Source organism: Phalacrocorax carbo, chromosome 1, assembly GCF_963921805.1.
Source record: "Phalacrocorax carbo chromosome 1, bPhaCar2.1, whole genome shotgun sequence".
NCBI classification, from domain to species: domain Eukaryota; kingdom Metazoa; phylum Chordata; class Aves; order Suliformes; family Phalacrocoracidae; genus Phalacrocorax; species Phalacrocorax carbo.
Window position 1 is genome coordinate 79953363 of NC_087513.1, and position 12483 is coordinate 79965845.

Here is a 12483-nt window from a genome sequence, read left to right on the forward strand (position 1 = left end):
CACAATTGTTGAATCGCCTCTGCACCACGCATGTCACAGCAATGCATCAGCTGTGCCAACAAGTACCAAAAAGAAAACCATCCTTTTCTGTACAACACAACAAAGCAGGTTGTTAAATGAAGTAGAGAAGTCATGGTAAACTGCAACCAAGCCGCCTGGAATCTAGCAGAGTGTTCACAATCCAAGTACAGAAACATGGGACTTGAAAGGTTAAAAAAAAAAGGGGGGGGGGGGGAGTGGGAGGGTGGTCCCACAATAATTCCCCAATGCCACAAAGAGCCAACACTTCAAAATACTTTCTGGTTGAGTTTAATAGCAACAAAGAAGCTTTCTTAATTCGTAGACATTTCACCGGCAGGCAGTTCTTTGAGAGCATTACCAAATACCAAACTGAAGTCCACAGCTCCAGCATAGTGTTTGTTGTAAGTGTGATTATAAATATGCTCAGTCTCTTTCTTTAACCCTACCCATTCCATTCTCTCTCAGACTTCACAGATATTGTTATATTTGTGCTATAGCTGTATGTATGTACATACACACACTTGATAAGCACTTTAAATTCCATGTATTTGCCTACTCGGAGCAAAGACAAGCATCAGCATTTTTTGCAGGTGGAGAATTAATATTAGGTGTCTGATATCTACACACCACCACTAATCTGTTTATGGAGGAAGTCTACATTTGAAAAAAGGAGTGTGCAGAGGCCAGGGAACTACCAGATAAAATAACGTGTCTGCTTCTACCCTTGGTCATATAACCTTTTATTCTTCACCTCAAAAACAAGCCAACAGGAACAAGAATTAACACGAAGGGGAACTTTCTCCTTACCTGTAAGCTTCGTCTAAGGACATATCCATCCTCTTCATGATATATGCAATAGCGATTGTGGCAGAGCGAGATATTCCAGCTAAACAGTGCACTAACACTCGGCCATTTGATGCTTTTGCTTTTTCTGCATAGCGAAGAAATTGGCAAGTGTCACACTCAGCAGCATTATACCATGATGAAAAGTTTGCAAAGAAAGCAATGTTATTTAAAATCGTTCAAAACTTCCAAATTAACTGCTCATTGCAAAGCTCATGGAAGCTTTAAACAAAAATCAATTATTTTCTCTAGCACTGTATAGCATTGAGTATAGAAAAATCATGCGACTACACACAGGAAACATACTGCAGTTACAGCATACTGCGTTTTAATGTGCACATAAACAACCCTATTTAGATGTCTGGGAAAGGTGATTGTTTCTAATTTTATACGCAAGTAAAAAAGCAGGCATTCACGACAGAACAATTTGGCCAGTTCAAATTGGCTAGCTCACTTCTCAAAGCTAAAGACAGGATCTGTATGTCCAATTTTCTAATTCACTCTCTGCAGGCATGTACCGGGCATCTATGAGGTTGCCAGAAAGCAGAGCTGTGCTCTTAAAAAGTGTCTTTGTTCTGTAAGTGCTGGAAAACGCAGTGGCAGAATCTCCCTAGGTTATTTTGCTTCTGTGCTTCTAAAGTGATGGTGATCATGTACGTAGATCCTTAGGGTGTTTTCATACCACCCAGAAAGCATTCAGGCTTTCTCCAGCCAAAACAGCAAGGCAGACGCACAAAGGAATTCAGAAACTGTTCGGGAGAGAGAATTTAAATTTTCTTCTCACCTATAAAATCGACTGATTTATCCAACCAAGGCAAAATTTTCTCACAAAAGCTGTCGTTCACAGGCACTCTCAGGAAATGGGATTCCGGAATAAAATCAGGCTTTGGACAAGTATTGCTGGCATTTAGTACGTAGCCAATATCATTCTGCTGCATCAGCTCCTAGGAAAGAGAGAAAGATTAAGCCTAGAGAAGTCAAATAGTACCTTTGGCACACTACACAGGAACTATGAACCTAAAGCACATCATAAAGCTAAAACACAAACTGGAATTCAGGTTGGAATTGCTCTAGCTGTATTAAGGGCATTCTTTTCCGGGGGGTGGGGGTGGGGGGTGGGAAGAAACAAATCCTCAGCTTTTAATTCTTCAAACAACTTTTAATGGGACATCCAGTGTGTCCAATAACGTATGGGCTTTGTAGTCCATACAAACAATGTTAGCAAAGAACAAATGATGGTAGAATCCCTTCAGCTACTCTGACGCATCACTTCCAAAGGAATTAATTTTTTTGCTACTTTGAATTCTCACCGTGCAAGCTGATAACATAACCAAGCACTTCCCACATGTAGTTTGCTGACCCAAATACATGTGTTCTGGACCACATATCCAAGACTGAGCTTGCTCCATCACAGATATTGGTGAGAAATATGAAATTAAACCAATGCCTCCCGCAGTCACCTCTAAAAGCGTCCGGGACTTCCTTGTTTCTAAGGCAACGTGCAAAACTCACTCGAAACCTTGAGAGAAAGAGCTGAGTAAGAGCTGAAGACCTCGAATTAAACCATTTTCACACAGAACTGACTCCAGTTTTATAGGAGTTCCGCTTTGTGGGTTATGATTTAGTTGCTCGTATTTCAGTTTTCAGTCTTTAGTCCTCTTGCATCTCAAGAGATTATCACAGCAACAAGCAAAGAGACTCAAAGTATAAGGCTTTTAAAATAAGTTAATTTTCATGATTGGGAATAATTTATAAAAAAAAAAAAAGGCACCTCTTTTCTGCACCTTGCCATACTCTCTGTATTTAAGTTGTGCAAAGTAGTATCTGATGCAGTAGGTACCTTAGTGCCAAAACAGGTGGAAACAAGTACTAGTAAACTAGAGATGGCTCTACCAAAACCATCCTGTCAGCACCTTGACACAGAAAAGCAATTAAGCAGGTTGGAATAATACCGATCAAACAACTTTTTTGGTTCACATATGGTTTGGCAGTAAGTGACACGCAATACCATGCCTGGACAGTAGTTACACTGAATACAAATACTGGGGAGCTTTTGGCCAGATTTCTATGGAAACCAATGTCTGAAACTAAACTGGAACATGAAAAAAGCCAACACCCCACCAACACCAATTTTAGTCCTATTGCTTTTATAGCAATTATTAAAAAAAATAGTTATGTCGATTCATGGGAGCAGTAAGAAAAAATTTTTTACACTGCAGATTTCACCTGGAGTATGAAAATAGTCATGAAACCAAATGGTCGCTTCTTCTCAATACGTATTTTTTCTGCAAGCATAAAGGTGTTTCAGTGAAGAGAAACAGGGGTATGGCTATTGAGCTGAAGAGCCAGAACTCTATCTTGTTCAAAACAGAATGGTTTAAATAACGTGTGATATTTAGCAATCAGGACCACCACATGTATGTTAAGTGTATATGTAGAAGGATGAATACGCATACACACACATGTATATGCATGCACAAATTAAATGTTCAGTGAGAACGAAGAACTGCAGGGGAGAAGGGAATCTACCTCAGTCATTTACAGAGGGAAGTGTATATTGCTACCGGCTGCATTTTAAACAGGGAGTTTACATGAATCTCTGCTAGCGAGCTGAATTTTGTGTCTGGAACAAAATGAACAGCTTCTCCAAACTTCCATCCAAAGTCCCTCATGTCAGCACATTCAGAGGTGCCTGTTCATTAGTTCATTAAACTAATGAACATACATTATATCATAAACTCACCCATCTGAGGGGAACAGGAAGTGACCAGTTACTCGCAAAACAATCAGAAATATACTTTCCAGCAATGATAAAAGACAAAAACAAAACAAAACAAAAAACAACAAACCAACCCACAACAAAACCCAACACACAAAAATAGGGCTGGATGTGTCAAAATAAGTTCTCAGCCTTACCACTTCTTCCCTGGTAGTTTCCTAGGTCACACTCCCAGTAAAGCTCAGCTTCTCATCAATGACAACAAATTCCAGTATGTCAGCGATGTCCCCCTCTCCCTTCCTTCACATCTCCCCAGCCAGAAAGCTCCCTTCAGCCCTGCATAGCCGACTCTGTCGCATTTTCCTTTACTATAGTTAGCTTTCACACACCAATAATCCTAAAAGTTTAAAAGCAGGAGCGCTGTAAGGAAGTAGGGGAATATTTGGAACTATCCAGAGAGGGAAGGTATTGGGAATTGGGTTCTTGGCACAGTGGACTAGCTACTGCTAGACCTGCAATATCTTACGTGTGCAAGGGAGACCCCTGATGCCCAGCACCTCTGCCTCACTGTCCTGGGCTACACAGCTTTCCCCTTCTAGGATTCCAAGCTCTTCAGCATCAACTTCTGTAAAATAAGTACCTGCTTTAGATCACTATGTAGAAATATTGTCTCCAAACCAGCTCACCTGCTGTTGTTGCTGCTTTAAGGTGAGCAAGGAACAACTGGAATAGCAGGTACAAAAGTACATGCAGGGTCATGGCCATTATAATGTATAAAGGAGGGAGGCGATGAAGATATTGCTAATAAATGGACTGCCATGATGCATGCTGGTTCAGAATATAGCCAAGGGGAGGCTGATTAATTTAGGAGAAGAATAGAAAACCGTATTTTTTTCTTTTAACAGATAAGTGCTGGTGGGCCACACAGTCCAGCCATCACGATTCCACAGTTATGCAAGGTTTTTGATGTGGAATTGATTATTCAAATGGGAACAAGAAGGCTGCAGACGCCAAGTCTGAAATCTCCAAGCCAACAAAACACCCAAAAATGTGTTAGTGCTTGTCTTTGAGACTAAGGCTAAAGAATGAAGTTATGCTTCCTTCTGTTCTAAAGTATCAATCATTCCCTGTGAAACACACTCCAATATAGTAACCATAACAGTGCCTTCATTGTAACGCACCCACGAGGAAGAAGTGAATTAGGATGGGAGGAAGATCCAGAAATCCTAATACTAACAACTTTGTGAATAGAAGGTGAATGCTCTTTTGTCAGCTTATTTACATTCTATGACTTGTTTAATATGAAAATTAATGTCATCCTAAAATGTTATTTTGTTCCAGGAAATAAAATCCAGGTCTGGAAGAAAAGAATTAGAATAGTTATGTGAGTAGCAAAGCAGAAAGTTTTACAGTTTAAATGCCAGTACAAAACATGAGATGTTAGTAGAGGACTGGTTCAGGCCCTTAACCAGAACACAGATTTTTTTTCTGTTATACTAACTTTCAGAAAGAACACAGTCATTCTCATCCTGCATAGATTAGAATTTAGTTTGCCTTTCTTTCACAAAGATCTCCCGTCAAAATATGTATCCTCTGGGTGATGCCACCAAAATATCACACCCAGACCCAAAAAGTGAAATTAACTTTCCTGTTAGGCAGAGTAAAATAAAGCTGTTAATCGTGAAAAGTATGCATTTTGTAAAAACGTGCATTTAGGTAAAGCAGCAGCACTGATCACCAGAACACATGGAAATGCCAGGGCAGAACTTTTATGAGATTTTTAGTATTTCAAACCTGCAAAAAAAATTATGAACATTTTCAGAATTAAGCATTTAGAAAGAAATCGGTAAAGCAAAAATATAAAGAATCTCCTAAGACACACAAACCAAGGGTTTGTGTTTGCATATCTTTCATAAATAAAGCATTATCAGCAGAGGTATTAATGGTAAATAGCATTAGTGTTCTTAAAAGGTCACGAATACAGATTGTCCTGCAACGACAAGCATTTCCCTACCCAGGCACTCAGAGATAAGCTTATAAAGATCCTAAAAAGATAAGCCCATCTTGCTAAAACACGCTGAAAATTCACATTTTTAAAACATCTGCAAAAAGAACTCTTAATCTGCACTGCTGTTCAAACTGATGATTTAGAGACATTTAAATATCAGAGTAATCAATATGTCTGGTCAATGGAAGGAACCAAGGGAACTCACAGATAGCAGCATGTGAAGGCAAAAATAAGGTCAACGTATACAAATATATCTTAATGGTTTTGGGAATCTTACTAGAATTTTTCAGAAAATTATTTTTAAAAAATCTGGACTTGAATTAAAAAAAACCCTTTTCTAATCTTAACAGAAGGCTAACTTCTTGTCTCCAGTAGCCAACAAACCAGCAAGTCTTAAGGGCCAGAGCCATAAAACAGAGCACGCAAAGATAACCACTTATCAGCTCGTAGACTGTCGTAACAGAGACAGAACTTTGCTGCGTATCCCTGTTTTGTCTTTCTCACCGCCCCCCCTTTTGAGCATTCTTCCCTTCCCAGCTTTCTTACCACGTTCTGGTATTTCTGGGCACTCACTGTAGTAAGAGACAGCTTCCTTGCTCTCCCCCAATACCCCTGCATAGGATCCAGGCTTCCCCAGAAGCAAAGCAAGCAGCAAAGATCTGCCAGTCGTGTTTCTAGCGTGCTGACCTCCAGCTACCATTAACTTTGAGTTAAATCAAGAAGTTGATCAAACCCAGAAAACCAGGAGTTGCCAATAGTTGGGAAAACTAAGAGGCAGAAATCTTAATTTGTTCCCACAGTTTTTTTAGGTTAGTAGAGGTACCAATATTAAATCTGGAAGCCATTTCAGATTTTCCACAGGCAGTCACCAAAACTGGAGTGGTAAAATAAGCTACCAAGACACTAAGATCTACTGCAGCACAGCAAATGTGTGACGTGCTCAGAATAAAGCATTGCCTACTATTTCTTCAAAGTAAGAGGAAAAAGGTATAAGCAACGAGCAGATCTGAAATCATAAGATACATGTTTGTCCTAAAATGGGTAAGAAGCCTAAGAGGTACCTTAGTAATCTATGGAAGAAATCCATAAGATTGGCTGTCAAGGATCATACCAGGCAATAAGAACTTACTGAACTTTCTGTGGATTGTATACTGTCGTTTTTGTGATTCTCCATAAAAATGGGAAACACAGCAATCCTTGATCAAAACTCCACAGAATATGTGATGGAAGTACAAATCTGACAAACTCCTGGCAGTCCTACATTATTTCTAAAGTATCTGCAAGCTGCAGCACTTCCTGATGTCTGATGGACACATGCCAAAATAACATCAAGATTGTAGATTAACAGGCAAGAGAGCCACCACCAGGTCTAAACTCTTCCTGTTGTGGTGGGTTGACTGTGGCTGGTTGCCAGGTAGCCACCAACCTGCTCTATCACGTCTCCTCCTCAACTGGACAGAGGGAGAAAAATACAACAAAAGGCTTGTGGGTCAAGATAAGGACAGGGAGCTCATTAACCAATTACTGTCACAGGCAAAACAGACTTGATTTGGGAAATTAAAAATTTGTTATCGATCAAATCAGAGTAGGGTAATGAGAAATAATACTACATTTTTAAAACACCTTCCCCCCACCCCTCCCTTCTTCCTGGGCTCAAATTCACTCTTAATTTTCTCTACCTCATCCTCCCGAGCAGCACAGGGGGATGGGGAACGGGGGTTGCAGTCAGTTCATCACAACTTGTCTCTGCCGCTCCTTCCTCCTCATGGGGAGGACTCCTCACACTCTTCCCCTGCTCCAGCGTGGGGTCCCTCCCACAGGAGACAGTCCTCCATTAACTTCTCCAACGTGAGTCCTTCCCACGGGCTGCAGTTCTTCACGAACTGCTCCAGCGTGGGTCCCTTCCCTGGGGTGTAGTCGTTCAGGAACAGGCTGCTCCAGTGTGGGTCCCCCGCGGGGTCACAAGTCCTGCCAGCAAACCTGCTCCAGCGTGGGCTCCTCTCTCCACGGGTCCACAGGTCCTGCCAGGAGCCTGCTCCAGTGTGGGCTTCCCACAGGGTCACAGCCTCCTTTGGGCAACCACCTGCTCTGGTGTGGGGTCCTCCATGGGCTGCAGGTGGATATCTGCTCCACCATGGACCTCCATGAGCTGCAGGGGGACAGCCTGCCTCACCATGGTCTTCACCACAGGCTGCAGGGAAATCTCTGCTCTGGCGCCTGGAGCACCTCCTCCCCCTCCTTCTTCACTGACCTGAGTGTCTGCAGGGTTGTTCCTCTCACATATTCTCACTCCTCTCTCCACTGCTGTTGGTGCACAGCAGGTTTTTTTTTTTTTTCCCTTCTTAAATACGTTACCCCAGAGGTGCTACCACCATCGCTGATGGGCTCGGCCTTGGCCAGTGGCGAGTCCATCTTGGAGCCAGCTAGCATTGGCTCTACCAGGCCTTAGGGAAGCTTCTAGCAGCTTCTCACAGAGGCCACCCCTATAGCCCCTTGCTACCTAAACCTTTGCCATACAAACCCAATGCACCTGTAGATAGCTCTGCCACACTCAGGGCTCACCAGTAGTAGTTGCAGGTTTAGCCTCCTCTGGTCCTGTAATGAAATTCATGACCACTGCTACCACTTGGATTCCTTTCATGGTGAGACGCACACACACCGTGCCTGTGCCCAACACTTATTCATAGGCACCAACTTACTGCCAAGGAAAGGGAACAGCCTCTTTCATCCACCTGGAATTATTCACTATTTAAGAGCCACAGCACTGGAGTTCCAGTCACATCTCAAACCACATCCCTGGTCCTGGAGGAAAATGAGGAGAACAAGTTGCTCCCTCACTCCCACCTAGGATAGCACTTGCCATTCACACATTGAAACAAACAGCATAAAAACAACTTTCTAATACTCTACCATTTAAAGCAAGGGTTTTGTTATTTGGGTTGTTTTGTTTGGGGTTTTGGGGTGTTTTTTAAAGTTATTTATTTCCTGCTATCTTTTGTGTGGGGACCACAAATTACCTTTGTGCTAGGAAAAGTAATAAGCTACTTTGACATCCATCTTAAGTGAATCAAATTTGAAATCCTGACTTGCTACCTGGCAGTAGAGACAGGCAATATTTTAAGGACAAAGTAAATACAATGACTGCTGAATATCCTCCATACAAAAGATTTTTCTGTGTGCTTTATTAAAGCACAATTACCTTCTACGTGATTGCTTGTGTGTCAAAGATCCCCTTAAAACAATTGTGAAAAATGCAAAAATAGCCTATTAATGGCCAGACTGGGATGGAGTGAAAGCAGAAGAAACCAGTGAAAATTATGATAATGGTCAAAGTATATGAATTTGATCCAATTACAGGACATTATTAGGATAGTTTCTGTTTTAAGCTTTATACATGGATAAAAGACACACACATCAGCCTTGGACATGATTAAGGCAATATGTTAGGGTGAAGCACTCTTCCCCTCTCCCCCATCCATGTATTTAATACCAGCTTATGAAGGCTGTTGGAGATTCAAATAATAAATAGGACTGTTGGATAATATGGGAGGCAAGAGGGCATATGTGACAGAAGTAATAAAAATTCCCTTGTGAAGGGAGCCAGGATGTAGACTGTAGGCAACATGAGTTGGTCTTCTCATGGATGCAAACATCTGTGGATATAGATAGATGGATAGACCTGTAGCAATTTGAGACAAACTCTTTTAGACATCTCATAGTCCAGCACCCTGCAAGTGCTCTATTTGATAACTTTGCTGCCTATTTTAAGTATACCAAAATGTCCTGCGCTATTCTTTAAGAACAGAAATTATTAAATGCACATGTACTTAAGAAACAGTAAAAGTTTCTTAGTGCAGTGCTACCATAAAAACTCATTTTAAATGACCCCACTGATTGTCCAGGTCTGAACATTTTATTAGGTGTACAAAGATTTGTTTGCAGTAGTCCCTCATTATACAATTCATGGCATCTAAGTGCTATTTTTTCCAACTCTTGAAGTAAATGCTAAAATACAGACAATCTTTCTTTGTCCTACTGTAACCATTAATACATTAACATCCAAAACTTGTCAAAATAAACCAGTTGGAGCTACAAACAGGAAACTACCTCACCTGATATAATGGGAGATTTGATAGTTTGCTGTTGGTTGGTAGGTTACTGAGGAAGGTACCATATCATCTTCCCCAAGGTGAAGGAGAGAGGAAACCAAGTTTCATATTACATGACACGTGGATTAATTATATGGTCTGTATATCATCACTTCTCACATAGCTTTCCATGACTTATGCACAGAGATCTATTATCTATACCTACTTTAGATGTTTCATAGCTGTAATGATGCAGTATGATAGGAGCATGGACAAAGACACATGGAGATTATATACTCATCCATGTAAACAACATGACACCCAGAATGCTCACCTTGTTGAGGACATCCCGCTGACACCCAAGATAGAGATGAGGCAGGATTCTGGTTGGGCCGATGTTGGAGACAGGTAGGCAGGGTTGAGAAATGCAAGTAGGGACGAGCGTGGATTTTCCTTCACAGAGGCCAGGGAAAGAGCTGGAGAACTCAGCAAATCCACCTGTGAGAGGAATGTTACGTATTTCATTTACATGCAGTGTTATAGGCATCAGCGCCCATACCAAGTCTCAGAAAGCAGCATTTGTTGCATGAGATGGGGAGGTGTTAAGGGGCAGCAAGAAAGCCTTAACAGAGGAACTGTATGTGTGCTTCTCCCAGAGGTACCATGACTGTGCAGAACCAGCCATCAGCAGGGAAGGCCTAGCTGCATATTCCCACTCTGCCTGGACCATTTTATTTCTCTCTCTTTCTCCATTCCTCAAAAGTTTCTGATACTTCTTCCCATTCTTAAGGATACATGAAAATGAGACTTTAAAACAGCCACAGTACCCAAAAGCACACACACCCTTTCCTCTCTGCCCCAGGAAGCTGTTTTCCAAACACCTCCTCCTCCTGTAGTCTATAATTATACTTCATGAAGAAAATGTCATGTTTACTCAATTTGGTAAAAGCATCAATATGTGGTTATTAACATTTGCTTTTAAAATCCTACATTCTTTTTTTCTATGCTGATCCATAATTAATAGACTTCATCCAACACACTGGAAGAGGTTTTACCTTTCAAAACCACATGAAGCCAAGGCTTCTCTGTCTCAAGTGGAGGAGGCAAGGCAGAGGGGGGACTACAGTGGAAGACTTTTCCCAGCTGTGGACTCCCCTAGCAAGTCACCACAAGACTCTACTCCCTTTACTGCTAGCTGGTTCTTCATCTGCATTAGTTATTAGGCCCTATCCATATTATGGCTCTAAAACATTTTCATTATTATTTCCCACCACTGTGTTAAACCACTCAGGAAAACTAGAGTGGAATGACATTTAAGCCCACCTAAAATCCCAGTGGCCATCAAAAATGCTCCTAGGATGTTTCACCATCAGCATGGCACAGCTACTATGGAACACAAAGGGAACAAAAAGCGAGTCTGAGGCTGCTCGAGATACAAATACATACAGCGTAGCCCAAGTTCCATTTCTTTTTCTTGCTTGCTAGTTCTTGGCTTCCAAGGCTTATCACAGGGGCTGCGTTATAAATCTGGGCTACCAACTGTGGTCCAGCTGGTCTTACCCACAGTTAGGCAACAAAACCAAAGAAACCTCCAGCAACACACTTAGACTTTGACCAAGCACGTTCTCACAAAAGGTAGCTAGCTTTTTCCAAGCCTAGCTAAACCCCAAGCTCAGCTCCCTCTCATACTTCATCTTCACAAATTAGTCTGAAGAACTGGAAGCAGCTGCTTCAATCAGTATGTTACAGGCTTTTCTTGACTGTTTTCACCATTTAGCAGCCAACCAGTAAGGGCAAAAGGTGCAAACCACAGTGAAAGTCCCCAGCTATTTCCTCACACTAAAGTGCAGAGACAAGTGGAATTTTAAGTGAAGGAAGAGTAATTATAACCTGTCCAGAACAAGGCACCTGTTTATCATCAAGGACGTGAAGTATGCTAAATCTGCCAAATGCTATGTTCAGTATTATTACAGTTTGAAGTCGTGAATTAAAATTATTCAGTTATAAGATACTGCACTCTTCTGTCAAGGCTTGCATTACCTTTGCCTGAATTACACCTATTCTTTGGATTCTAAAGTCTGTATCTTTAGTAAATGTAGAAAAACCCAAGGTAATAGCCAAGTGTGTAAAAGTCCATTTTATCTGACAAACAATGAACAGTGATTCCTGTTCAGTCTTCTGACTTACAAAAGAAAAAAAAAAAAAAAAATCACTGGTCTGTTTTGTTGGGTAAGCGATTTAGACAACCATGACAACGCTCATCATGAGAACATGAGGGTAAGGTTGGACTGTATGGGATGTCTGGGGGGATGCTAACTAAGGCACTGCCCGTCACAGAGCCATATCCCTAAACTGATGGACCTAGACAGGACACAGTAAAGATTTGGCTCTGACATTTTCTAACCCTGGCTGCTGGATTTCCTCCTCCTTGCTTTACAATCTCACTGTTCAGGAGCACAGATGCTGCTTGTTCAATGTATCAGTCGCATGACAAGGAGGAGTTTGCACAACAATTCTCTTGCACACTTGCTAAATTTTCTTCTGTATGGCATAATGTTTTCGCCTCTGTTGTAGGAAGCAATCCTTGAATTTATAGGCATTATATGCCTCTCATTAACTTTAATATAAGATATGGTGCCCAGAAGTTCCTTGAGATGTTGAGGGAAGAAGGGGAAATCAAATATTGGTCTTTGGTTTCATTTGCTCGTTCTTTATTTCTTGGAAAGCTTGTTGGCTGCTTTCTGGAGCCTCTCGCTTATGCAGCCAGAAGTAGAGAAGTGACTCTTCTTCCTCACAAAGTAGCA

At 41.4% G+C, this 12483-nt stretch overlaps 1 protein-coding gene across 11 annotated transcripts in view; it reads right to left on the reverse strand.

Moving 5' to 3' along the window:
* Positions 1-12483, reverse strand: part of DUSP16 (dual specificity phosphatase 16) — a 71256-nt gene that overhangs the window by 7044 nt on the left and 51729 nt on the right. For all 11 annotated transcript variants that reach the window (XM_064461758.1, XM_064461767.1, XM_064461721.1 and 8 more), the window contains 3 exons: positions 10014-10177; positions 1649-1808; positions 829-952 (listed from right to left, as the gene is read on the reverse strand). In XM_064461758.1, the coding sequence (XP_064317828.1) occupies positions 829-952; positions 1649-1808; positions 10014-10177 (448 nt within the window). The remainder of the gene's footprint in view (positions 1-828; positions 953-1648; positions 1809-10013; positions 10178-12483) is intronic.